The sequence below is a fragment of the Muntiacus reevesi genome, chromosome 3 (genome assembly GCF_963930625.1).
Source record: "Muntiacus reevesi chromosome 3, mMunRee1.1, whole genome shotgun sequence".
NCBI lineage: Eukaryota > Metazoa > Chordata > Mammalia > Artiodactyla > Cervidae > Muntiacus > Muntiacus reevesi.
Window position 1 is genome coordinate 100,924,121 of NC_089251.1, and position 23,910 is coordinate 100,948,030.

General features: G+C 45.3%; 1 protein-coding gene across 2 annotated transcripts in view; it reads left to right on the plus strand.

The window, feature by feature from the left end:
* Positions 1-23,910, plus strand: part of MERTK (MER proto-oncogene, tyrosine kinase) — a 124,150-nt gene that overhangs the window by 43,476 nt on the left and 56,764 nt on the right. For both annotated transcript variants that reach the window (XM_065929843.1, XM_065929844.1), the window contains exons 4-6: positions 4,281-4,454; positions 17,187-17,273; positions 22,149-22,264. In XM_065929843.1, coding sequence (XP_065785915.1) covers positions 4,281-4,454; positions 17,187-17,273; positions 22,149-22,264 — 377 coding nt within the window. The remainder of the gene's footprint in view (positions 1-4,280; positions 4,455-17,186; positions 17,274-22,148; positions 22,265-23,910) is intronic.

A 23,910-nucleotide genomic window follows, 5' to 3' on the forward strand; every position in this document is an offset into this window, starting at 1 on the left:
ATCAAGATTGCCGGGAGAAATATCAATAACCTCAGATATGAAGATGATACCACCCTTATGGCAGGAAGTGAAGAGGAACTAAAAAGCCTCTTGTTGAAAGTGAAAGAGGAGAGTGAAAAAGTTGGCTTAAAGCTCAACATTTAGAAAACTAAGATCATGGCATCTGGTCCCATCACCTCATGGGAAATAGATGGGGAGACAGTGGAAACAGTGTCAGGCTTTATTTTTTGGGCTCCAAAATCACTGCGGATGGTGACTGCAGCCATGAAATTAAAAGATGCTTGCTCCTTGGAAAGAAAGTCAGGACCAACCAAGATAGCATATTAAAAAGCAGAGATACTACTTTGCCAACAAAGGTCCGTCTAGTCAAGGCTATGATTTTCCCAGTGGTCATGTATGGATATGAGAGTTGGACAATGAAGAAAGCTGAGCACCGAAAAATTGGTGCTTTTGAACTGTGGTGTTGGAGAAGACTCTTGAGAGTCCCTTGGACTGCAAGGAGATCCAACCAGTCCATCCTAAAGGAGATCAGTCCTGGGTGTTCATTGGAAGGACTGATGCTGAAGCTGACACTCCAGTACTTTGGCCACCTCATGCGAAGAGTTGACTCATTGGAAAAGACCCTGATGCTGGGAGGGATTGGGGGCAGGAGGAGAAGGGGACGACAGAGGATGAGATGGCTGGATGGCATCACCAACTCGATGGGCATGAGATGGAGTAAACTCCGGGAGTTGGTGATGGACAGGGAGACCTGGCATGCTGCGATTCATGGGGCCGCAAAGAGTCGGACACAACTGAGTGACTGAACTGAACTGAACTGAACTGAAACTGACTGCAGTGGTCCCCACCCTTTTTGGCACTGGGGATTAGTTTCATGGAAAATAATTTTTCCCCAGACAGAGGGGTGGACGGCGGGGCTGGGGGAGGGGAGTGGTTATGGTTTCAAGATGATTCAAGTGCTTTACATTTATTGTACCCATTGTTTCTATTATTACCTCAGCAACACGTCAGATCATCAGGCATTAGATCCTGGAGGCTGGGGACCCCTGCTTCCTATCTTGCTTATGCAGACAGTGAAACCAGGGAGAATAAGCTAGTTTCAACTCTGCCTGGGATTCCTTTTTCAATCCTTAGGGTTTCTCAGATACGTGATTCAGTGCAGTTCTCATGCCATGCCATGACATGGGCTTGGTAGGAGAGAACTGGGGCATCAGGCAAGGAGGAAGGCAGCCTCCGCCCTCGAGGAACCTGAACTCTCGTGGGGACGTGAGCTGACACACGGGTGGGCCAGGCAGGTCCTGCATCTTGGGCCTTGCCTGTCTGGTTCGGCAATGGCAGGGCCTGCCAAGAGGGGCTTCGAGGAAGAAGCATCTTCATCATCAACCCAAGAGGCCACTCCCCACTATCCCAGGGAAGTGTCCTCCAGGGTCTCTGCATCACTGCTCGCCAAGGAGCCCCATCTACAGGGTCATCAGGAGAATGACTTTGCTGCTGTCTCCTCAGCCTTCTCATCACAGGCTTTAGAGAAGGTGATTCACTTTTCAGCAAAGTTCAAGGAGACTTGTCTCCCACTGAAAGGCTACTGTACTGTCCATTCTTTTCTAAACCTGAGCTTGATACACACTGATGCTGCAGGAGGCCCGAGAGAGGGAGGTCCCTCACGGGGGTCTCTTTTGGAGCTTTGCTCTGGGCCCATCTCAGACTTCCCTGGGCAGCTTCCCAGGTGGTGCTAGTAGTAAAGAACCCACCTGCCAGTGCAGGAGGCCTAAGAGACGTGGGTTCAGTCCCCGGGTCAGGAAGATCCCCTGGAAAAGGACATAGCAACCCGCTCCAGTGTTCTTGCCTGGAGAACTGCCTGGAGAGAGCAGCCTGACCAGCTACAGCCCATGGGGTCACACGGAGTCAGACACGACTGAAGTGACTTGGCAGGCACACATGCATGTCCCAAACTGGACGGCCATGCCACAGGATTCTGTCAGTATCCACTGGAGGGGAGGGATCCTACATTTGCTGCTAATCTGGGAAAACTATTCAGAAGACATTTTACATGTAAAATCCCGGAAAAAAAAACATGCCCAGGGTAGGAATGAGTTAGGTTCAAATGAAGCTTGGTAAAACACTGAAGCTTAGAAAAAAGAATCCCATTTTACCACTCCCATGTTATTCCTGCTGGGACTGGATCTGTGAGCTCCCAGTCCCCAAAGAACATGATTTAGATGCTGGAGGTCAGTTCACTTGATCTGTTCAAATTTTGGCACATGCCCCAAATAAGTACCAACTGGCTGTCTCCGAGCTGTTCTTAACGTCCTTTCACTGTGACCCCAGTTCTGGAATCAAAGTGGGAGATCTTGAGGTTGTAACTGTGTAACTCTGTCTATACTGTTTTCATGAGTTTAGGCTGGGAAAAAGTGTTCAGTTTTACACAGGTGTACATACAGATTTTCAAATTTATTGTCACCGACATGAAAGTCTCACACACAACAGGTTGTCCTCAAAAATGGGCAGACCACACCAGTCAGAATGACCATGATCAAGCAGTCTACAACTGATAAATGCTGGAGAGGGTGTGGAGAAAAAGGAACCCTCCTATGCTTTTGGTGGGAATATCAATTGGTAACCACTATGGAAAACTGTATGGAGGTTCCTCAGAGGTTCCTCAAAAAACTAAAATTACAGTTACCCTGTGATTCACCAATCCTACTCCTGGACAAATATCCAGAAAAGATGCAAACTTTAATTTGAAAGGATACACGCACCCCAGTGTATCAGAGCAGCACTGTTTGCAATTGCCAAGACATGAAGCAGCCTACGTGTCCATCAACAGCTGAATAGATAAAGAAGGTGTGCCGTGTAACGGAATATTGTGTGTGCTCAGTCGGTAGGCTGGTTCTGACTCTTTGGGACCCCATGGACTGTAGCCCTCCAGGCTCCTCTGTCCATGGGATTTCCCAGGCAAGAATACTAGGGTGGGGTGTCGTTTCCTTCTCCAGGGGATCTTCCTGACCTGCATCTCTGGCATTGGCAGACAGATTCTTGACTGCTGAGCCACCAGGAAGCCCATAGTGGAATATTACTCAGCCATAAAAGGTGAGATAATGCCATTTGCAGAAACATAGATGGACCTAGAGATTATCATACTAAGTGAAGTCAGAGAGAGAAAGACAAATATATGGTATTGCTTGTACGTGGAAATGAAAAAAAAAGGATACAAATGAACTTATTTATAAAGTAGAACCAGGCTCACAGAAAAAGAAGACAAACTTGTGGTTACCAAAGAGGAAGGAGTAGAAGATTCCAATGAATGGATACACAGCACCATGTATAAAATAAACAAGCATAGCACAGGGAACTCTATGCAATATCTTGTAATAACCTATAATGGAAAAGAATCTGAAAGAATATGTGTTTTTGCATAGGTATAATTGAATCACTTCACCATACACCTGAAACTACTGCAGCATTATAAATCAAGTATGCATGCTCAGTTGCTCCGTCGTGTCCAACTCTTTGCAACCCCGTGGACTGTAGCTCACCAGGCTCCTCTGTTCATGGGATTCTCCAGGCAAGAATACTGGAGTGGGTTGCCATTTCCTCCTCCAAGAGATCTTCCCCACCCAGAGATCGCACCCGCGTCCCCTGCGCCTCCTGCATTGGCAGGCTGATTCTTTACTGCTGCACCACCTGGGAAGCCATAAATCAAGTATTAAAAAAGGGGGGGGAGGGGCAGACCTCTCACGTGGCTTTGTTTTCACTCCGTGTTTATTGGTAAGGAATCCTGCCAGCCTTTCCCAAGATTTTAAGCAACACCTCATTTCACAACTGCCAGGCCTCCCTTCTGGAAAAACCAGTTCTGAATCACCGCTGCTCCTTTGGGAAAGTGTCCTAGAAAGCCAGCTAGAGCTAGACTGGTAGGAATTAGCTTCTGTGTGCTTTCTTACTCAGCTTCATCGAGGTGAAAGCTGACCATTTCAGACCTGAGTGGTGAACAGAAAGTAAAAGTTTAGTCGCTCAGTCGTGTCTGACTCCTTGCGACCCCACGGACTGTAGCCCTCCAGGCACCTCTGTCCATGGGATTTCCGAGGCAAGAGCACTGGAGTGGGCTGCCATGTCCTTCTCCAGGGGGTCTTCCCGACCCAGGGATCAAACCCACGTCTCCTGCACTGGGCAGAGAGAACTGTTGCAGAGAGAACTGTTGCGAGTCTGGTGCGGTTTCCATTCACCTGGGGGCTGCGCCGTGGCCTGTGAGTCTAAACCTTCTTCCACTTACCACTCCTCTGCAGGACTTCCTCACTTCACGAGGCAGCCCGAGAGCATGAACGTCACCAGAGACACAGCCTTCAACCTCACCTGTCAGGCCGTGGGTCCCCCTGAGCCCGTCAGCATTTACTGGGTTCAAAACAGCAGCCGCGTTAATGAACTTCCAGAAAGATCCCCCTCTGTTCTGACTGTTCCGGGTGAGTCTCAGCTGTGGCATTTGTTGTTTGCTTTCGGACAGTGGGAGGGAGCAGAGGTTGGGGGCGTGCCGCAGTGTACAGCGGTGGGCACTCGAGGAGGATAAAACCGCAGGTGGGGCAGCCCAGGGTGGCAACCAGATGGATGGGGAGGCAGGTGGAAGTCTTGGGGTCTGAGGTCACAGTACAGGATGGGTGTCTGTGGTTACGTCGATCAAGTGGCCAGGGCGGCCGGGAAGCCCTGCTCACATCTCCCGTGGCAGCTGTGGCCCAGCTGGCCTGGCAGGTCTGGCCTTTCAGGAACCACTGATGTGAAGACCTCAGTGAGGTGGCGGTGAGGAAAATGCCTTGGTCATGGGGGCAGCTGTGGGAGGATTGTCACTGTGGGGCTGTGACTGCCGTGAAGGTCAGCAGTCATCTGCTTTCCATCTAAGTGGGCGTGACCTGGCTTCGGTCCCAGCCCTCCTCCCACAGTGTTCCTAGGCTCAGCACCATGGATGGTTCTGTGCTGCAAAATCCGATGGGCTCCTCTTTGGTTCCTCTCCTTGCATCTCCCAGCAATGTCTGGTAAGGTTACCACCCCCTAACCCTCCCAGTCTGCATGTACTCAGGGAGTATTCTGTGAGGATGCTGCATGCCAAAGGCGGCCTTCTGAAACCTGTCTTCCTGGCTTCCTGCCTTAGTTCTCTTCCTCTGCCCACGACAGGAGTTCTGAACATGCTGGGTGCCACAGGGCTCAGTGCTGGACCGAATTCTGTTCCCTCTGAGGCACTCCTGCCTGGGAGATCTCTGGATCCTAGCTTCACGACCGTCCTTGTGATGATGACTTTGAACTTTGTAGCTTCATGCTCCTTTCCTGGCATGTCCACTTACTGGATATGCAAGTGTGTTAAAATGAAACTCTTAATTTCCCCCGTCCTTTGCCACAGAGCTCCCCATCCTAGTAAAGCGTGTCACCATCTGCCCATCCTTCCTGCTTCTCACTGTTTAGATTGACCACATCAGGAGGTTGCTAGTTGTGCTCCCACGATGCATCTCACATCTCTTTCCTGCCTCTCTGCTGCAGGGCCCTGCTCCAGGTCACCCCCAGCTCTTGCCAGCATCTCCGCAGTAGCACCCTAACTGGTCTATTTGTGTCCAGCCTTATCCCCACTCTTGTCCTCCATGGTAGGTCATGTCCCCTGCCTGCTGGAGCTCTTCAGTGGCTGCCTATTTTCTTTGACTTTCTCTCAAGAGGCTTTTCTGTTCCTCCTCATAGGATCTTCGAGCTCTGGTCCCCACTCTACTTTCCAATCCCACCCCCACCCACTCTTTCCACCCTGCTAATTAAGCATCAGTCACACTGATTGTCTTTTGTTTTCTCAGAAGCATCCCCCTCCTCCCTGCCTCAGGACCTTTGCATCATTTCTTCTGTCTGCCTACAATGTTATTCCATTTGCCCTTCATCCCGTGACACGTGTCAGGTGACACTTCCGCGCAGAGGTCTTTCCTGGTCATTCTTTTGGGTCCTCCTCACTCCTTTATTGACTCTCAGGCACGGCACGTATTCTTGAGGACTTCCTTCATTGCACTGGTCACAGTCTGTCATTACCGTTTATTTGTTTCGTCTCCTTGTCTGTCTTCTTAGGGAATGTGTGCTTAGTAAGGACAAGGGCTTTGTCTCTCCCAAGACACAGCCTGACTCATGGTAGTACTCACTGAATGTTTATGGTGAGAATGGGCCAGCAAGTGATTGCCAGCTGGACGTATTGTCTCTGAATCACTTTTCTTACTCCTGACTCCACGAGGAATGTTATGATTGTCTCTGCCTTCATCTGAGTTTTCTTTGAGTTTCTCTGAGGAATTGATCATCAAATGAGTTATTTGTTCAAAATCAACTTTAAAAAAATACATTCCACCTTCTCTGGATGATTGTTTTGAAGTCCTGTAAAGAAGATTTATGGGGCATACAATGAAATATGTAGGTTAGATTGACATATAATTAAATGCATAGAACTTAAGCACACACTCAATGAGTCATGATAAATGTAGACAGTCATGTAACCACCACTTCAGTCAATATGTAGAACATTGCTATCACCCCAGGAAGTACCCCCCTTTCCCTTTGGGTCAGCCTGCACCTCCTGCAGGTGACCTTGTTCTGATGTCTAGTTTCATATATAAATTTTGCCTGTTATTGAAATTTACATAAATGAAATCATAACGTATGTATTCTTTTGTGTTGGGCCTCTGCATCTATTGAGGTCATATCGTTTTTCGCCTTTATTCTCTTCATGTGGCAGGTTACATGGATTGGATTTTCGAATTTTAAACGAGTGTTGCATTCCTGGGCTAAACTCTGCTTGGTCCTGATCTATTGTGATAGAGTCCATCGGCTGATAGATACTAAGTTAAATATTTTTGCATTTAATCTTTTTCTGGGGTAACACCGACTGCTTGTACTTCGAGCTGCTTCTGCTCCCAATCACTGTGAGTTAGTGAGGACCCGTGGTCAGGACAGCATCTGCCACAAGCCTGCCCTCACCGCAGCCGCCATCCACGAGTCTCAAGGGGGTCCCCAAGCCGCCTGTACTCCTTACTTACTGGCTGTCAATTCGGAGCTTCCTATGGCTCCCTTGAGTTTCCCAAATGGCTTCGTGGTAGAGAATCCACCTCCAATGCAGGAGATGTGGGTTTCTTCCCTGGATTGGGAAAGATCCCCTGGAGGAAGAAATGGCAACCCACTCCACTATTCGTGCCTGGAGAATCCCATGGACAGAGGAGCCTGGTGGGCTACAGTCCAGAGGGTCACAGTCTGGTGGGATTGGAAAGTAGAGTGGGGACCAGTCCAGAGGGTCACAGTCTGGAGGGTCACAGTCTGGTGACCCACAGTCTGGGTCACAGTCCAGTTAGTCACAGACTTAGTGACTAAACAACAGCCATCATGACCCCTTTGGGTTCAGTGATTTTTTAGAATAACTCATAGAACTCAGAAGAGTGCTCTACTTACGTTATAGTTTATTTCCCCAAGGATACACACAGGATGAAGTCTGGGAGGGTCTCAGATGCAGAGCTTTTCTGCCTTGAAGAGTGTCACCTGGTGCATCAGTGTGTTCACAGAACAAGAAACTACTGAGCTTTGGTGTTGAGAATTTTTTTTATGGGGGCTTCATTATGTGGCATAACTGATCAAAGCATTAACCATGACAGAATACTGTCTCCAGACCTCCCTCTCTTTCCTAGAGGTCAGGAACTTGAGCTAGTATCAGGTGGATCAGAGCCCCAACCCTCCCATCACAAGATTTAGTCATTCTGGTGACCAGTCCCCATTTTGAAGTCCACCTTGAGTTACCTCATTAGCATAACAAAGCCACTCTTGTTCCTCAGTAAATTACCATGGATAAAAACTAGTGCAAGTCGTTATCACACAACAGCGTTCATGAAGGAAACTGGTTTATAATTTTGTTTTTGTGATGTCAGTTTTGGCATCTGGGTAGCACTGACCTCATAAAACATAGTTGGAAACTGTTCCCAACTCCTCTCTTTGTTGAAAGAGCTTGGTAGCGTTGGTGTTATTTTGAAAAGATGTGTGTGAAGTTAAGTGGAGATTGTAATCTCTTGTGTTTTGAATATTTTTTTTACCTTGCTTTTTAAAAAAAAAAAACTTTTTATTTTACGTTGGAGTTAGCCAGTTAACAGTGTTGTGGTAGTTTCGGGTGGCAGCAGAGGGGCTCAGCCAAGCATACACGGGTCTCCGTTCCCCCGGCCCCACGCCGGTCCTGCTGGCGCTCAGCGCTGGACAGAGCGCCCTGGATGCACAGTAGGACCTGGCTGGCTCTCCGTTTGAAATATGCTGACTGCTTTCTTTCTGATCATGCAGTTTACATGACCTTTTTGGTGAAGGTTAATGTATTTGTTCACGTTGAGTCTGAGGTTAACTGAAATCCCCAAGCATTTTTCTCATAAATTGCTGCAAATCAAGACTCTCCTGCTTTTTGTATACTTAATTATTTTGAAATTTCAGCCTACCATGTGACCTTTATCCCTATGAAAATTTATCTCATCATCCCAATCTACTAAGGCCATTTTGAACCTTGATTCTCTTATTGGATTAGCAAATTCTCTCCCTGTTTCCTGTCTAGATTCTGATCCAACCAAGGCCAAAACACAGTGGCCATCAGGCACCCTCTGAGTTGATATGAATTCATGAAATCAGCTCTTTTGTCTACTTTTCAACCAGCAGTAAATCTGCCTAATTTTATTTTTTCCACCATTTATCTCTCCATCTTGTCTTCTAAGATATTCCTTGATACTTTGGTCTAGGAACTGTCCTGGAAAGACTGGAAATCGGTTTGCAATTCATTTTGAAATCAGACTTGACTTCCTGTTGGTGAACTGAACTCCACGCCTGTCCTCCTAGGGCAGGTGTCCGAGGTGCCAAGTTGATAACCTTCTCTGAAGTTCTACTGTGGATTCTGTCTCTCACTAATTTTGTACTTGCCAAAATCAGTATCATTTTCTTTATGAAAACAAGGACAAAATCTGTCCATCTCTGTTCATCTGGAATTTATTTTGTTTTACATTTTGGCCACTGCTCAGCATGTGGCATCTAGTTCCCTGACCAAGGATTGAACTCATATCCCTTGCATTGGGAGTAAAGAGTCCCAATCACTGGACCACCAGGGAAATCCCCATCTCTGTTCATCTAGAACTTTTCCTCTTCAGTTTTCTTAAAAAGTAGAAGGATCTGCAAAATTTAATACCCAAGGCTATATATATTGATATAAGTTGTTTCAACTTGATGACCTTATTTATTTCTAAATGGTCAGATATACCATTACAACTGACACCTATTTTGGGCTTTAGATTCTTTACAGTCTTCATTTTACTTTCTTTAATTTGAAGATTTTTGTTCTCTTTGGTTAAGAAGATAGAAGTAAAATAGAAATTGAGCATTCTTTAGGCTGATAGTGTGCTTTTTAACATAAACTTTAGTGGGATATGGTTACATGAAGCTACACATGTGATAAACTTACGCAAAGCAACACACACACACATACACACAAATGAGTCCACATGTAACTGGAAAAACCTGAATAAGCTCCGTGGAAGGTACCAGTGTCAGTTTTCTGGTTTTGACACTGTAGTTATTTGAGACGTTGGGGAGGTAGAGTGAAGGATACGTGGAACTCCCTGTCTGTTTCTGTAAATAAATAGCTAACATTTCAGAATAAAAAATGTTTTAAACTGTTAAAATTTTGCAGCACTGTGAAAGAACTACATTCACACTTATTCTTATTTACTTCTATTCTTAACTTAGAGGACAATTTAGTGTGATACCTGAGCCCCTCCCAGTAAGTAGATGGTATTTAGGGAACTAGGCTGAGGCTGTTTTGACTTGAGATGGCTTTGCAGGGCTGTGTACCCACTCAGAGCCTACCTGGAGCAGGCACATTTAGGAACAGGAAGATCATACACTTTTCCCTCATGATACCAGTTGTTTTTTCTTCTGTGACGTAGGCGCTGTCTTTAAGAAATGTGAGCAAAGAAGTACTTTGTCTAAAGGGCATGACTCTGAGTCAACAGAACCTGTCTCAAAGGTTACATGCTGTGTAATTCCATTTAGGTAACATTCTCAAAATGAAAGGGTTATAGTAATGATGTACACCTCAGCTCCTGCCAGGGATCAGGTTGACGGAAGGATGTTTGCAAAAGGGGTGGCTTGGGGGAGTTTTTTTGTCTTGGCTCCACCACTAGGGCATGTGGGATCTTAGTTCCCCAACCAGGGGTCAAACCTGCTCCCCCTGCAGTCGACGCTCAGAGTCTTAACCACTGGACACCCAGGGAAGGCCCTGGGAGCTTCTTTTTGGTGATGAAACAGTTGATTTGTATACATATTTGTACCTGTAATAAAGTTTCATAGAAATTTCATAAAAGTCCCCCCTCTCCCAAATAAAGCAAAACCAAAAACTAGTGAAATCTGAATAAGGCCTGCCTGTGTTTTAGTTAGTAGTATTGGGCTTCCTGGGTGGTTCAGTTGCAGGAGACACAAGAGATGCAGGTTCAGTCCCTGGTTAGGAAGGTCACGTGGAGGAGGAAATGGCAGTCCACTCCAGTATTGTTGCCTGGAAAATCCCATGGACAGAGGAGCCTGGCGGGCTACAGTCCAGAGGGGTACAAAGAGCTGGACACGACTGAACAACTGAGCATATGTACAGTGCTCCAAAGTCACTTGATCATGCTACTGTGATTAGGTAAGGTGTTACCACTAGGGGAACCTGGGTGAAGGGTGCTAGGAGCTCTGTACTAGTTCTGTAATTTCTTGGGAATCGAAAACTATTTCAAAACAAAGTCACTTTTCCCCCCCGAGGAAGTACTTTGTCATCAGCAAAATCGACTCCCAAAATAAAGAGCAGAGCTACAGAAAGCTTTTGCTCTATGGTGTTTAGCGACAAGATATGTTATAGGTTAAGTGGTTGAGATCCCATTAACTAATGTCAGTTCACCTTTGTGTGTCCCTAGGCAAGTAACTTGCCTTCTTTATATAAAATAGGGATAATAACAGTGTCTACCTCACAGAACCTTTATGAAGATTCAGTGAAATAATGTATGTAAGGACTTTGGTACAGAAGCAACCTACAGGAATGACTCAAACGTTACCTGAAACAAAGTTTTATATGAAACAATTACTAAAACTCACTGTCCATTCTGAGCTACCTTCCTACCAGGATCAGGAACTTAGGCTGATCTTTCTGGTTTTTACTTTTTTAAAAAAATGTTTTTATTTACTTCTTTATTTTTGGCTGTGCTGGGTCTTCATTGCTGCTCAGGCTTTTCTTAGTTGGGGCAAGCGGGGGCTACTCTTAGTTGCAGGACCCGGGCTTCTCATTGCGGTGGCTTCTCTTGTTGCGGAACAGAGGCTCTAGAGCACAGGCTAAGTCATTGTGGTACACCGCCTTAGCTGTTCCCCAGCTCGTGGGATCTTCCCAGACCAGGGAGCAAACCCATGTCTCCTTCATTGGCAGGTGGGTTCTTCACCACCGAGCCACCAGGAACATCCTGGTTTTTACTTTTAAAAAATACTTGTTTTATGTTAAAATCCACATTCAGAAAACAGCTAAGCTAGTTTTGCTTTTAGTTAATTGGCTATAGTGCTTTTTCTTTTTTATTATTATTACTATTTTTGGGCCGTACAGCAAGGCATGCAAGATTCTTAGTTCCTGGACCAGGGATTGAACTGGCACTCCTTGCAGTGGAAGCATGGAGTCTTAATCACTGGCCACCAGGGAAGTCCCTGTAGTTCTTAATATTCGTTGTAATGACAACAGTAACAATAAAAACTAGAATTTGTGTGTCAATTTCTAATTCTCACAGTGCTTTCAGTAAAGAACCTCATAGCAGTCAATGATACAGTTAGATATTTTCTAATTACCATTTTACAGATCAGGAAGAAACTTGAAACAAGTAAGGGACCTGTTTGCCTAAGGTCTAACCTTTGTGTGGCAGCTGGAACAAGCCTCATAAAACATAGACTAGGTCGTATCAGTCTTCTACTCAAAGCCCCGGGTTTCCCATCTCTCTTGGAGGACGAAAGCCTGACAAATGTATTCCCTGACTTCAAACCTTTCCTCACCCTCCAGAATAAACTTGGCCCATTCTCTCACCCCAAGTCTTTCCTCAGAGAACGTTTCTCAAGGAGCTACCTCTGACCCGCATGTTTAAAAGCACTGCCACTTCTCCACACACCCCGACCCCCTGACCCTCTTCTGTTTTTCCCGAGCATTAATCGCCTTCTAATACAGCATGCAGCTTATCAAACGGGCAGGTCTCTGCCTCCCCCTGCCTGCCCCCTGCAATGTCTTCTGCCTGCCTTTTGTGTCTGGAAAACTTTATTCAAAGAATAAGTTTAATCAGAGAAGTGAGAAGTGAGAAATGTGGAAACAAAGGAAAACAATCAAAGGAGACTAGATAATAATAATGTAGTCATTAAGCATAGTCAAGGACCTTTAGCTCTTTCTCAAGGGCTACAGATAAGATTCTGAGCCACATCCTGTGAGCTGTCTTACAGATACCTAGCTGGAGAAATTAACTACATGATGAGCAGACTGTACCCAGGACATGAGCTGTCGCAATTCCGACAATTGGCCACAAAAAAAAATGGGAACAAATGAACCCTATAACTAAAGATTAACTGTACCTAAAACAACTAAGATGATGCTGGTCAGATGACTGATGACCAATTTGAAGATAACTTAGAAATGATTGTGCTGTTGCTGCATGTAGACCACCCGCCACAATCTGTCTTTAGAAACTCTCACCCGCTGCTTGTTGGGATTGGAAGTCGACCTTTGGACAGATGTCTGCCACCCTCCCCCACCCAGTTGCCAGGACCTGAGATAAAGCAAACTTTCCTTTCCACCAACCTGGCCTGTTCATTGGCTTTCGGGGGCAAGCAGCTGGACCCACAAACTCCTTTTGGCAACATTTATCAAGGCTATCATTTCTCACCCTCTTTTGCCCTTGACAATGTGAGCTTTATAAAGCAGGTATCTTTGCTTTATTCATGGATAGATCCCTGGTGCCTGAGAAAATATCTGGCATATAGCAACTATGCAGTAAATGTTGAGTGAATGAATTCAGGGCAGAAAGTGAGTTCCAAGTTCATAAGTGTAAGCCCTTCACTTATGCAGCATATTATTGTATTTCTCTCCTCTCTGGGTAGAAAGATGAACACCAGGGGTAAAAAATAAAAGGACAGGATTGTTTAACCCAGAACTCAAAGAAACACCCTGACTGTGCTCCTAGGAACTGCCTCCTCAGCAGCTCTGATTGTCCTTCCCTTGAGGGAGCATCCCGTGGCTGAATGTTCCCTAGAATATCTTTCAGACCTTGTGTCAGGAGCTGTCTTTTTTTTAAACCAGCAGAGTACCAAGCAAGAGGGGTGCAAACCATCATAGTGAACTTGGGTGGGATGTCCTGGAGTCTGGGGGTGCCCACGAGAAGAGGACCTGGCAACAGGAGATGGAGGTGCTGCTCTTGGAGATGTTTGCAGATTGGATGGGAGGGTGGAGACGTGGTGGGTGGGTATTTTTCTCCCTGGAAAACCACAAGGGTTGGGCTCTAAAACTTCAAGATCTATTCTAGTCTAGTATTGAGGGAGGAGAACAGAGAAGTGATGGGGTAGCTCTCTTTCTTAGTCCGTCTTGGTTGCTGCAGTCAACCCAGGTTTATAAATGAGTTTCCAAGTGGGAAGCTAATGCCCTTAAGCCAAAAAAAAATGTATCACTGAATATATTAAGCCAGGAAGCCTATATTTGGCCTTAAGTTTTCACCCATTCAATTCTAGAGTAAGTTAACCTGGGTTGGAATCAGCCTCCACTTCTCTTTGCTAGCCTCTGCTTGGCCTGTGGGCATTCACCACCTCAACCCACGGGATAAACTACTGCCCTTGATGGCTTGGCTTCTTGTGGGCAGTTCTGAGTCAGAGTGGGTGCCTTGTGCCAGGGAATTAGCTGCTGGTTGTTTTCCTGACTTTGTGTGTCCTCCGAAGAGAAGCACAAAGAGGCAAAATGTCTTCCCCCTTAACCTAAAATCCTGTTGCATGAGGAGTGGTTTCACTCTCGACATCAATCAACGTTGCAGGACCAAAAAGCCATGGGCCTAACTCATCTTACTCTGGGATCTGTAGGAGATGGTGGATCTCAAGAAAGTAGGTCCATCCTCTTGTCTCCTTGCAGGGCCAGGCTTGCCCTCACCACCAATTGTCAGAGGGATTCATAGTTTGTTTTCAAGGGTTTCCCAAGAGTTTGGACAAGGGTGATTGAAGTCAAATGACTGGTTTTAGCCTGCAGAAGTCTGCTCAAATATGTACAAAATGTAAGTTGCCTAGCAGCTCCCTGGGTCTTATGATTGAGGCAAAGCTGATTTTTCTAAACATAAGCCAAGTTTTGCCAGTTCACATTGCCTGGTGAAACAGGCATCTCATTTGGGAACTGACGACCTGGAAGGTTAAACAGGTGATATTCCAGCAGGAAAAGCCAAAGGTCACAGGTCTGCCTGTGAAAAAGTGGTGGGCTACAGGGGCCCCAGGTGGTGACACAGAGCAGTGGTCCCCAACATTTTTGGCACCAGGGACCAGTTTCATGGAAGACAATTTTGCCATGGACCAGAGGTAGTGGGTGGGTGGGGGGGGGGTGGCTTTTGGATGATTCAAGTGCGTTACATTTATTGTGCACCTTATTTCTATTATTATATAATAATATTATATTATATACTATATTATTATGTATTTGGCTGTGCTGAGTCTTAGTTAGTGGCACATGGGCTCTAGTTCCCTGACCAGGGATCAAGCCTGAGCCCCCTGCACTGGGAGCTCAGAGTCTTAGCCACTGGACCACCAGGGAAGACCCCAAGCATGCCTTTTTATCTCACTGAAATGTCCTTTCAGTAAGTAAGCCTGAAACTAGCATGTAGCTGATTATTCTGTCACCCCTGAAAATTCCTGAGACATTATTATCAACTAAAGTCCATAGTTTATTCAGATTTTCTTAGTCTTCACCTAGCGTCTTTTGCTGGCCTAGGATTTAGCTGTGTCTCCTTGGGCTTCTCTTGGTTGTGACAGTGTCACAAATTTCGCTTGTTTTTAATGACATGGATGGTTTTGAGGAGTGCTGGTCAGGTCTTTTTCTGTGGTGTGTCCCACAGTCTGGACCTGTCTGATGTTTACCTCCTTTTCCTCCTGATTAGATTTGGGCTCTGTGTTTTGGTGGAGGAGGACCCCAGAGGGGAGTGCCCTTTTCATCACATCACATCAGAGGTACACTCTGTCGGCATGGCTTACAGCATTGACCTTGACCTTGACCTTCCGCCTGAGCTAGTGTTTGTCAGTTTCTCATTTGAAAGTTTTTCTTTGATTCCCCTTTCCACATCTATCTCTTTGGAAGGAAGTCATGTGCAGGATTAATGCTCCTCTTTAGGAGCGGAGCATCGGTATAAAAATCACTTGGAATTCTTCTGCATGGGGGTTTGTCTCTTCTCCCATTTATTTAATCATTTGTGTATATTGGTAAAGGGGCTTCCTAGGTGGCTTAGCAGTAAAGAATTCGCCTGCCAATGTAGGAGATGCATGAGATGCAGGTTCCATCCCAGGGTCAGGAAGATCCCTTGGAGGACGGCATGGCAACCCACTCCAGTATTCTCGCCTGGGCAATCCCATGGACGGAGGAGCCTGGTGGGATATAGTCCATGGGGTCAAAATAGAGTTGGACATGACTGAGCAACTAAACACCTCATGGATAATTATTTTATACTTTGGGTTACAATCTAATGCTACTTCATTTTCTTGTTCAGCTTGTTCCCGCATTGGTGACGGAGTTTTTTAGCTGGCTCCTTTTCTCTTTGCCACCACCCCCACCCATTCTTTTGTGCATGTGTGGGTGTATGTGTGTCGTATGTTTTATATTTTGCTCCAGGCTCATCTTACATGTTTACTGTTCCAAACTGAAAACCAGCATTTCTCCGAGGAACTCCGGCTCCTTTCACTGGCACATAGTATTATAAGAAACCAAGGGGGACTTCCCTGGTGATCCAGTGGCTAAGACTCCATGCTCCCAGTACAGGAGGCCTGGGTGTGATCCCACATACCGTAACTAAGACCTAACGCAACCAAATAAATAAAAATATTCTAAAAAGAAAGAAACCAAGATCTTGGGACTTCCCTGGAAGTCCAGTGGTTAAGACTCTGTGCTTCCAATGCAGGGGACATGGGTTCAATACCTGGTTGAAGAACTAAGATCCCACATGCCACACAGTGCAGTCAAAAGAATTAAAATAGTAATAAATTAAAGAAACCAAGATCTGGATTGCTTCTCTTCCTTTCTCCTTAAAATTAATGAGTCAACTGAATATTTTTCACTTCTAAGATGTCTTTAAACTCCGAAATGGTAGAATTTTTCTTCATTCAGCACCAGTGTCTTCAAGTAATAGTGATGCCTTGGGTTTACATAATTCCTTATTAATACATTGATTTTTACTATTAAAAAAGGATCAGTGCAACAGAAATTTCATTCATCAGAAGTTTTAAAAACTGTGACTTTTGTCCTGCTGTTTCTGGAGTTCTGACATGTCCACAGTGCATAGCATAGGATATATGGGGATGCTAAGCTGTCTAGGTGAGCCCCATAAACCACTTTTCTTAACACTGGGGCCAGTAATTCCCACTGCAGACTTCCCGAGTGGCACGCTGATAAAGAATCTGCCTGCCAGTGCAGGAGATGCGAGAGATGTGGGTTCCCTCCCTGGGCAGGGAAGCTCCCCTGGAGGAGGAAATGGCATCCATTCCAGTATTTTTGCCTGGAAATTTGCAGGGACAGAGAAACCTGGCGGGCTACAGCCCACGGAGTCACAGAGTTGGACACAGCTGAGGAATTAGGCACGCACTCAATCCCCATAACTCTGTGCTGAAAATTTTAAACTAAATGATACTGTTTTGTTACCCCATGTCTCACCACTGGGAAAAAAGAAAGAATTTTAATAAATTACAGATGTCTTTTAAGCCCATTGTTGCCTTGCTCCTGGTACCTAGGGTTTAATCCTAGGTTTGTTTTTCCAATATCAACACACATTTTTAATTAACTTTGCATTTATGGCTTGAAGCACTGAACCACGAAGTAAAAGGATGCCCAGACTCCCGCAGGATTCTGATAAACAGCAGCCTGTCTCTCCAGCTCTGGTCTCATGGGTCTCCTTCTCCTCTAGGCCTGACCAAGACCACAATCTTCAGTTGTGAGGCCCACAATCAAAAAGGGCTGACCGTTTCCAAAAGCGTGCAGATCAACATCAAAGGTGAGTGTCAGGGTGGGGCCCCCCCTGCATATTGTAGGGGAAGTACACTGTGAGCTGTGCAGCCAGCTGCCTGGGATTGAGCCCTGGCTTCCCTTTGTGACCTTGAAGAAGTCACTCAACACCTTCAGTGCCCCTCTGTAAAATGGTGATAATTACATCTCTTCTTGAGGGTTCAATGAGATAATGCAAACAGAAATACTCATAACAGGGCCTGACACTTGTCTTTGATCAACAGTGACTAGTTGAGTTTTCTGCTCAGTCAGAGAAGAAAATAGGCTGAAATGTTGACCCAGATCATCTTAGCTCCTCTCTTCACTTTTTACTCTTCCATACTGAACTAGCGCCCACTGATCTCGGGATGGGCTGTGTCCTTCCCTGGGCAGCTGGAGCTGGAGCCAGTCCCCCAAGCAGCTGCTCTGAGAAGGGAGGAGGTCAGAGTCATGCCTCTTCTGGGGGCCCAATGCTCTGGCCCTCTTTCTCCTAATCTCTGTCCCACCCCTTGCTTCCCCTAAACTGGGATGTAACAAAATGAAAGGCAGGCGTTTGAAGGCACCCCCAGGCTAGTAGAGACATGCCAATCCAACATCTGTCTCTTCCCCCCCCCTTCTGTGGGATCAAAGATGTTTAAACCTGAAACTTTGGAAAAATTGATACAGATGAACCTATGTGCAAAGCCGAAATAGAGACACAGATGTAGAGAGCAAACTGGAGCTGGGGTGGGAGGGATTGAGATGGATATATATATATACTATTCATACTGTGTATAAAATAGATCATTAGTGAGAGCTCAATATATAGCCCAGGGAATGCTACTCAATGCTTTGTGGTGACCTAAATGGGAAGGGAAAAAAAAAAAAAAACGACGGATATATGTATATATATAACTTATTCACTTTGCTATACAACAGAAACCAACACAACATTCTAAAGCAACTATACTCAAATAAAAACTTTAAAAAAATAAAATAAAAATCTGAAACTTGAAAGGAGAAACTTTTGTTACCTTTTCAAATCATCTCCTTAACCTTTCTCATAGAAATTCAAGGAAATAATATGTTTTAGTATTTGTTCTTAATTTATATTTCTATTTAATTAATGAATTTTTATTGAAGTATAGTTGATTTACCATATTGTGTTAATTACTGATATACAGCAAAGTGATTCAGTCTTTACATACATATATATATATGTAAAGTATATATATATATATATTTTTAATATTCTTTTTCCTTATGGTTTATCACAGGTTATTGAATATGTAGTTCTTGGTGATCTACAATAGGACCGTGTTGTTTATCCATCCTATATATGAAAGTTTAATCAGCTAACCCCAGCCTACCATTCCATCCCTCCCTTAACCCCCTCCACCTTGGAGGTTATTTGTTCTTAATTTAAATATTGAGAAGGAAATATTGAGTTCGTACTCCTTTTGTTCTTGTCCTTGGAGGAAATGATAGAGGGAAAAAGCAGTGTGTTTAACACTGAGTTAAAGGGTGGGTAAGGCGTAGCAGAAGACTCAAAAGTACAAGGCACTGTAGTTTTTAAAGGTGCTAGTGTCTTGCTGTTGCTCAGTCACTCAGACGTGTCCGACTCTTTGCGACCCCATGAACTGCAGCACACCAAGCTTCACCGCTGGTGTTTAGTTACAGCAAATCAGCTAGAAGAAGCTATGAGAGGGCATTTTCTAAAACTTCGTTGGAATGGAAAAATGAGCAAACTGAAAGTTATTACAAGAGGAACTGTATAACTTCCTTCCTTCATTATGAATCACATTATTAAAATTTTCAAAAGAAATGCCAGGAATTTCAGGAACCCACCAGTGGGCGTAAATTTATAAAGACATTTTCATAAAGCATCAATATCTTAAAGTTTAAAAATCCATAAAGTGAGAAGAACTTCTTGAATTTTATGCTTCAGACAGAATCTCAACTAGGACTTTAACAAGTCCTATTTCTTAAACTCAGGTTTTGGGCTTTCTTAAACATGTATGTCAAAGCAACCAAAAGTCCCTGCCAATCTGTCATCAATTGAGGTGTATGTAGCCAGATTTGGATCTGGAAAAGCAGATAATGTATTTAGGAAAGTGAGTCAAACAGAACTCTGGCTTTCTCACTCATCAAGCTGTGTGTCTTCTGGTAAAACTGGAATCCTGACCATGCCCAGTGGGTGCTTCATATGGTCTTTTCTTCCCCTCATCTGTGCCTCCTGTCCTCGCCTTCATCGCCAAGACATCTCCCCCAGACCTCGTGCATGTGTTACCTCATTTCATCCTCATTTCAGACCCATCGAACAGTTCAGTCTCTCCCCATGCAGTAGAAGAGAGAGCTGAGTGGAGAGGGCATAGAACTCTGCTGCGGTGGGCCGTGCAGCCGGCTAAGTGGTGATCACACGCTCCAGCCCGTGCTGATCTTCACGCTGGTCTGCTCCCTGCTCCCACAGCCAGCCACCAGTGTCCTGATGAGAGATACGCAGCTCTGGGTTGAGACAGACCTGAGTTCAAGTCCCCATTCTGTTGCTAATGAGCTCTGTGAGCCTTGGCAAGTTTTTAACTTCTTTGGTCCTCAAATTTCCCCTCCCATCTATGGGGATTGTAAGAGTACTTCTCTCATAGAGTTCTAATCACAATCAAGTGAAGTCCATAAAGATTCCTGGCACATAGTAAGCACTCATTCAAAAACATTAGTCATCTTTTTGGATTATAAATGTTGTTGTGTGTGTGTTAGTCGCTTAATTGTGTCTGACTCTGCAACCCTGAGGATTGTAGCCCACCAGGCTCCTCTGTCCATGGGATTCTCCAGGCAAGAATACTGGAGTGAGCTTCTGTTCCCTTCTCCAGGGGATCTTCCTGGCCCAGGGATGGAACCTAGGTGTCCTGCATTACAGGCAGATTCTTTACTGTCTGAGCCACCAGAGAAGCCCATAAATGTGGTTATTAACATTAATTAAGAGTTTAGGGACTTTCCTGGTGGTCCACTGCTTAAGATGTTGTCTCCCAGTGCAGGGGGTGCAAGTTCGAGCCCTGGTTGGGGAGCTAAGATTCCACATACTTCACCGTCAAAAAATCAAAATCTAAAGCAGAAGCAATACTGTAACAAATTCAATAATGACTTTAAAAAACTGGTCCACATCAAAATACCACACATATCAAAAGAAAGTTTAATGTATGAGTGAGAATTCTCTGGTGGTCCAGTGGTTAGGACTTTGGGCTTTCACTGCTAAGGGCAAGGGTTCGATTCCTGGTTGGGGAACTAAGAATCCTGCAAGCCATGTGGTGCGGCCAAAAGTAAATAAATAAATAATGAAAGCAGTATTGATTCACAGATTTTAATACATTAAAAAAAAACAGATCTGTGTTGAATGTTATCAATAATGTGTTAGATTCTGTTAATAATAGATTATTAGTAATAATCTATTGCTAATGAATATCTAGCCATGTCCCACCTGTGACTGAGGTCATCACACATTCATTACAGCCTGCCCTCCCCTCCCCAAGAGCAGATGCACTTGACTGTTTGGCTTGAGCTGACTCACCCATTTCCTCAGCCAAGAAGGCTTCCTTCCGCCATCACACACACACACAGGCACACATGCACACGCACACATGTTCCCGTGGTACCCCTCTTTTTCTCAGGGCAAGCCACTCCTCTTTGGTTCATGTAGGTCTCCCCAACTCAGCTTTTAGCTGAGGGATGCAGACAGATGTTCGGGTCCAATCCCTGGGGCCAAAAGATTCCCCTAGTGTAGGAAATGGCAACACACTCCAGTATGCTTGCCTGGGAAATCCTATTGATGGAGGAGCCTGGCGGACTACAGTCCATGGGGTCGGAAAGCAGCCAGACATGACTGAGTGATTGAGCACGCACACAAAGACAGAGGGAAAGGGAAGAAATGGAGTAGTGACGGATTTCCTCTTCTTGGGCTCCAAAATCACTGTGAATGGCGACTGTAGCCGTGAAATTAAAAGAAACTTGCTCCTTGGAAGGAAAGCTATGACAAACCTAGACAGAGTATTAAAAAGCAAAGACATCGCTTTGCAGCCAAAGATCCATCTAGTCAAAGCTATGGTTTTTCCAGTACTCATTTATGAATGTAAGAATTGGACCATAAAAAAAACTGAGTGCCGAAGAATTGATGCTTTCAAACTGTAATGCTGGAGAAGACTCTTAAAAGTCCCTTGGACTGCAAGGAGATCAAACCAGTCAATCCTAAAGGAATTCAACCCTGAATATTCATTGGAAGGACTGATGCTGAAGCTGAAACTCCAATACTCTGGCCACCTGATGCAAAGAGCTGACTCATTGGAAAAAACCCTGATGCTGGAAAAAATTGAAGGCAAAAAGAGAAGGGGGTGACAGAGGATGAGATGGTAAGATAGCATCACCAACTCAATGGACGTGAGTTTGAGCAAACTCCGGGAGATAGTGAAGGACAGGGGAGCCTGGCGTGCTGCAGTCCATGGGGTTGCAAAGAGTTGGGCATGGCTTAGCGACTGAGCAACAGTAACAACACAAGGCAGATAGGGAGGGCCATGGCTCTTTGCCCTCATTTAGAGTACCAGCGACACCCCTGCACAGAGCAGGAGGAAAGGGATATCTCCCCATGCTTGTCCAGGTAAAAGTTCTCAGGTCGTCAGTGGGTAGGAGCATAGGTCTACATCCCATGTCTGGTCCAGGCAGTCATCCTGTCACTGCAAGACCAATCTAGAGGCTTATGTGATTACCCTCACCCAGAAGGTGGCTCCTCTTTAAAACTCGTGTTTAATTTTCCCAATCTCAAGAAGCAGACATGGGGTTGGTATTAATGCACCTGTTTGGTAGCTATGACCTCCTGTGGTTTATAATTGTGTCTGTGGTGTGTCTTTTGTCTTTTACGTAGCAATTCCCTCCCCACCTACTGAAGTCAGGGTCCACAACAGCTCCGCACACAGCATCCTCATCTCCTGGGTCCCGGGTTTTGACGGCTACTCCCCGCTCAGCGATTGCAGAATTCAGGTAACCTTTCTTGATGAAGAGAACTAGCTATTTGAAGCTCAGTGACTCTGCCTGATTTTTTTTCCGCCTGAAGAGTGGCACAGACACCAAGTTGACACCCCTATTCCGAAGCACTTGACCTCCTGCCTGCCCCGCATCCACCAGCCGTGCGCCATTCTGTGACGTTCTGGCCTCCTGGGATGCTGTGCCCTTCTTTGTGCGCGGTCCAGGGCCCAGTTGGCGGAGAAATGTGTTTCTAAGAAAGAACATCATGAGACCAGGGAGAATGAATTTTTAAGGCACAAAAACACATCTGGCTTGTGACCAGGGGTTCAGGAAGCCAGGCATTCTCCAGCCTGGCTCCCCCTGGATTGGTCATAAAGGACAAGAGACAAGTCATCCTCACTATGGAATGTACCAACTCAGCCTGTTGGAAAAATTGGGGATGACAGACCTTGTAGAGTCATCTCTCACTATCTAAAATTGATATAAAATAGAGCTATGAGAAATATAAGTTAGGTGCAGTGGTAAAGAATCCGCCTGTCACAGCAGGAGATGCAAGAGACGCAGGTTCATTCCCTGGGTCGGGAAGATCCCCTGGAGTAGGAAATGGCAACCCACTCCAGTATTCTTGCCTGGAAAATTCTGTGGACAGAGGAGTCTGGCGGTCGCAGAGTCGGACATGACTGAGCACACACACACACATCCTAAAATGATGCCTTGCCATGAAATAGACTCTGCTGTGAACATCCACTTCATAAAAAATGGAACGGCAGCAGTAACACTATCTTCTACTGAGTCCCCACATGTGGCCTGACATATGTTCTATCCTGGAGAATGTTCTGTGTGCGCTTGAGGAGAAGGTGTATTAAGCTATGGCTGGGTAGAGCATTTGCAATGTCTCTTAGGTCCAGATGGTTTATATATAGTCTTGTTCACTTACTCTGTTTCCTTGTTAATCTTCTGCCTTGTGGTTTTATCTATTATCAAAAATAGGAAATTGTGATCTCAGCTATTGTTTTTGAATTGTCTATTTCTCCCTGCAGTTCTCTCAATGTTTGCTTCATGTATTTCAGGACTCTGTTGTTTTAGGGAACAACAGGGCCTGTTTCCCTGTCTATGGACCTAACTGTCCCTGTATACAGACATAAATGAGGCGTGGATCAGCCTCCCTTTGCTGAAGCACAATTTCAGGTGTACAACATAGTGATTCAGATTTTTATAGGTTATACTCCGTTCATGTGCTGTCCTTAGTTGCTCAGTCGTGTCAGACTCTGTGTGACCCCAGGATCTGCAGCCCGCCAGGCTCCTCTGTCCATGGGATTCTCCAGGCAAGAATCCTGGAGTGGGTTGCCATGCCCTCCTCCAGGGGATCTTCCAGACCCAGGGAATGAACCCAGGTCTCCTGCATGGCAGGTGGATTCTTTACCCTCTGAGCCACCAAGGAAGCCCAAGAATACTGGAGTGGGTAACCTATCCTTTCTCCAGGGGGACTTCCTGGCCCAGGAATCGAACCAGGATCTCCTGCGTTGCAGGCGGATTCTTTACCAGCTGAGCTACATAGGAAGCCGATACTCTATTTATAGTTATTATAAAACATGGTTATATTCCCTATGTGGACTGGCCTTTTTAAAGATGGTTTCCAGTCACTGAGCTGCTTGAAGAGT